This window comes from Mangifera indica, unplaced genomic scaffold (genome assembly GCF_011075055.1).
Source record: "Mangifera indica cultivar Alphonso unplaced genomic scaffold, CATAS_Mindica_2.1 Un_0027, whole genome shotgun sequence".
Classification (NCBI taxonomy): domain Eukaryota; kingdom Viridiplantae; phylum Streptophyta; class Magnoliopsida; order Sapindales; family Anacardiaceae; genus Mangifera; species Mangifera indica.
The window spans coordinates 226,123-230,763 of record NW_025401119.1 but is presented as its reverse complement, the minus strand read 5'-3'; the positions used below and the strand labels follow the sequence as shown (position 1 = coordinate 230,763).

The following is a 4,641-nucleotide window of genomic DNA, read 5'->3' as shown; positions in this document are numbered from 1 at the left end:
AGACACATGTCTTTTGCTATTTTATCCTAATTATCTGCGCGTGCGCACGTAAAGCAAATCTATAATCATCAAAACTCATCCGATTGAGACTTCAAAATCACATTTCCCTGCAACTTTACAAACTTTCTCCTATTTTAATTATTATTATTTTCTTCCATACTTTACCGGCATTTAAATATAACAATACCCCTGTGTAGAAAATTAATAATTTGATTTTTTTTTTATTTCACAATATCAAAATTGATTTGTCTACTTGACTCCCAATTGAAGGAACGAACATATTCATATACGCTAATTATATTTTATAATATAATTAAATATTGGTCTCAATCAAATCAAGTTTAAATATTTCTTGATTCAAGTTTAATTTGAATAAAAATAGTTTAGTTTAAGTTTGATTTAAATTTATGGTTCAGATATGTAATTCATTGATAAAATAACGTCATTTAACAATTATTTAATATAATTCGAATTGAATCATGAGCTAAATTCTAACCGAATTAAGTCATCTATCAAACTCGTGAGTCAAACCAAATCGAACTCTTTATAATTCAAGTTTGGCACAGTTTTAAAATCAATCGAATCTTTTAACTCGAACTAGGATCATATTCAAAGTAAACTAATTCAAACCAAACCGAATCAAATTGAGTCAGCTTTTGAGACTGAGCCAGTTTGGTTTGGGTCAAACCCTAGATATAATACGATATAAATAAAAAATAATACATATCATGAGGTATATCAAATTAATACGATATGTATTTTCTAATATGATATATATTACCGATATAAATTAATACACTTTTAAAATGAAATGATGATATAGTAAAGTACATATAAAAAATTTTAAAGATATTTTTGAAAATAATAATATGTCAATTAATTTTTTATTATTTAATAATATTTATTATTATATTATTTAAAAACTATATTATATGATATAATACTTAATATATAATATAAAATTTAAAATTTTAATACATAATATAATACATGATTCAATTACTATACACACATTTGAGTTTGGTAAAAAGGAAGGAGATGGGGAGAAAAAAGCAAAATTATATTTAGCTTTCAACTTCAATTAAAATTTTTAAAATGAAAAGAAAAAAAGTTGATGATGGAAGGCATGATGAGAATATAAGGTCAGGAAGTAGTTTCGAGGAAAGTTCGGCATTTTCAGAGGAAAGTCATCTGATGATTAATTGGTCCACTCCACACCATAATTTGAGGGCATCAAATTCATGATGTGTTGGACTAACCATAACGACAGCTTTCTCATTAGGTAATGTCTACGCCAATCACTTATTTCAAATACATATATATATATATATATATATATATATATATATATATATATATATATTTATATGTATTATAAAATAATTAAGTATTATTTTATTATTAATTTAAAATTATTTAATTATATAATAATGTTTATTAAATATGTATAAATTTATATAATTATAAGGGGGTATAAATGATTTTAATTATTAATTTAATTATACAAAGGTAAAACAGATAAAATTGAGTTGAAAACCCATGAATTTAGACCGTTGATTATGGCGATAAACCTAAGACATGTTGTTTTATTGCAAAAGAGGAATATACCTGTAAGATGACGGAGGTTTGAAAGGGCACGAGGAAATCACGTGGGAAGTGACCCCACAAGTAGCTTAAAAGAGAGAGCCTCTCAAGTCAAGTTTAATCATCCGTTCCTTTCTTTGTCAACACGCCTTTCAAGTCCTCACCACTCACCACCCATCTCTTTGACTCTTTCTTTCTCTTGACTCTCTCTCTCTTTTTTTTTTATTAACAACTGAATTAAGATGCAACACACGTGAGGTAACCTCCTCCTCTTTCACACACTTTTTCCCTCTTGATGTTTTTTTTTTTTTTTAAATTTTTTTTCATTAAATAGTGATTTAATCTTTAATTTTAATTAAGATTTTAAATAAATAAAACTTTTAATTTTTCAAATTATATATGCGTAATTTTAAAAACATGAAAAATAATTCTTTGACCATTAAAAAAAAAAATTGATTTTGTTAAAAGGAAAAAAAAACCCAAATCATGAAATCTTTTGTCCAAGTCTTATGAACAAAGTCTTTACTTAATCTCGAAGTCATCTAAGCCAATTTGTACAATCAATGGGGCCACTACTATTTCATAATAATTAAATCAATAAAGTATTAGGTATTAGCTTTGATTTCATGTTTAAGTCAATATGTGACTAAACATACATTATCTCATGATTAACACGTAAATACGAAGCCAAATATCTTCAAACCTAATTGATGTCTAAGGTTGTCCCAAGATTGAGATCAACAGACAAGACCCGTTGGATCACCAAAATAATAGGCAACAAATAAAAATGTTCAAAAATTAAAAGCAATGATTAATAAAATATTAAAATTAAAAAAAAAATTAAATTAAAATTTTTATCATATTTATAAAATTTTAATATATTTAATATAATAATTATAGATATGATAATTATATTACAAATTTATCTATTCAATCCATTCGTACGAATCCCTAATTACAAAAAATAATGAAAAACAATAAATAAAACATGAATATTTTGACAATATATAAATGTTTTCTTTTAGGAATTTACAAACTTCTGCAAATTAATTAATCACTCTAACACCTTTTTTCACTTCAACCCTTGAACAAAAAAATAGGAGGGGTTTTGGATTCATCTATATATTAATTCTTGTTTAATTATCCTAATTAATACTATTTAACAACAACTAATTAACAAGTAGCTGCAGAATTGGCAAAGGGATTATAGCAATGAGTAGGTTTAGCACCCATGGAATATGGAGGCTTATTAGATGCTCCATCACCAACGCCGCCAATCCTTTCGCAAGAAGGGCACATGGTGAGTGTCGCCGCCGGTAATTGCATGTAAAAGGGTTGCGCTAGTTTCAAAGCTTTGAGATCTGAAAGCTCTTTCTGCAGCCTCCTGTTTTCATCAGTCAGTGATTCACAGCACTTCTTCAAGAACTCACAGTCAACCTCCGTTTGCTTCAGCTTTGTCCTGTAGATGAAAATAATAACAGTAAAACTCATGATTTAAAAGACAATAAACATAATCTTATCTTTTATTTTCAGTTCTTTTTTGCTTTTGGGGGAGAGGACAAGAATTATTATGTGGGGCTTTTGGATATTTACTGGATTTGTGATATAAGTGATTAATTTTACCTGGCTCTCCTGTTCTGGAACCACACTTCAACTTGTCTTGGTCGGAGGTTCAACTGCCGTGCTAATGCTTGTTTTTGCTTCTGTTGTTGATGGATCACAGTAAAAAAGATTATATTTTTAACGATATTAATCAAGAAAATAACAATTGGAGAGAGAGAGAGAGAGAGGGAGAGAGAGAGAGAGAGAGAGAAGAAAGGGAGAGACTATTACAGGATTGAGAGTGCTATGTTGTTTGAAGCTTTCCTCCAAAAGAGCAGACTGGTCTTTGGTGAGTCTAAGTTTCTTCCTTGCATTAACGGCATCTTCATCTTCATCACTAACTCTTGAAGAAACTCTCTCGACCTCGACCTCGACCTCTTCACAGCTTAGATCTCTCTCTCGTTTGATCCTACCACTAGAAAATGAAGAAGCAACACTATGAGGAGGAGAAGCAGCAGCAGCCTCTTCAAGACCTTTGTTCACATCAATAAAACCACTTTTTTTGGTAGCAACGCCGTGATAAAAGTCACCAGAAAGACTCAAAGTAAGAGTTGGCTCAGAGGATGGTGGCTGTGGCCTCTTAGGGATGGGTTTTGAAGGGTTCTGATTAATGGGTGTTGCAGTGAAACCTAAACCCAGATCAAGGCCTGTGTTACATCCATCATCCAAACCCATTTAATGATCGTTGTAAGTGAGAAAAATGAGAGAGAAGGAGTTGAGTTTTTTGAGATGAGAATGGGAAAAAATGAAGACGGAAAAGGGCTGGGTGTTATTAAGGAGGGGAGAGTTGGGTGGGTGGGTGGGTGGCTTGGGGTATGATTTAAATCAGAGGAATGAAATAAGTAAAGAAAAGAATCTGGTGTAAGAAATTATGAAAGCCCCTTTTTTATCCCTATACAAAGGTTGACTATTTGAACCCCACTACTGTTACCTTCTATTATTACAACAAAGAAAGCAAAATTAAAGAAAATTCTACAATAGAAAAAGACCCTTTCTCTCTCTCTCTTATCTCTTTCATACTAAGAATACCACAGTTCACATGGCAGTGGGAAACACATCAGGAGCATGATTCGTCAGCTGTTGGCCACCCCTTAACGTGCCAAACTCAACTGTTACCACTTACTTTTTCCCCCAATACATGCTTCTTTCCCTGCAGATATCTTGCTTACTTTTTCATACCTCTACTTGGACTATCAATTGTGTCTAACTTTTCCTTTGTTTAAATCCTGTCCCAGTAATCTTGTCATTTCTTATTTATAATTTCTTTTTCTTTGCTCACTCTTTAAGAAACACAAATAGATAGCTAGCTACCCCATATATGTTCTATGCATTCATCCAAAGATTACTTGCTTGCTTCTATAATCAACTAAAAAAAAAATTAAGATTGAGTAGTTTGACCGCCGGAAGTGTTGGGAAGAAAATAATCAAACTAAACTCTCCTGGATTTGATTAAAT

The 4,641-nt window shown here is 30.7% G+C and overlaps 1 protein-coding gene across 1 annotated transcript; it reads right to left on the bottom strand.

The window, feature by feature from the left end:
• Positions 1-2,566: 2,566 nt before the first annotated feature.
• Positions 2,567-4,001, bottom strand: LOC123206189 (homeobox-leucine zipper protein HAT22-like). The gene is made up of 3 exons (XM_044623324.1): positions 3,418-4,001; positions 3,208-3,287; positions 2,567-3,043 (listed from the first exon to the last, which is right to left on the bottom strand). Exons 1-3 carry the CDS (start codon positions 3,859-3,861, stop codon positions 2,758-2,760), a joined length of 810 nt encoding a protein of 269 aa, XP_044479259.1. The 5' UTR covers positions 3,862-4,001; the 3' UTR covers positions 2,567-2,757.
• Positions 4,002-4,641: the final 640 nt, after the last annotated feature.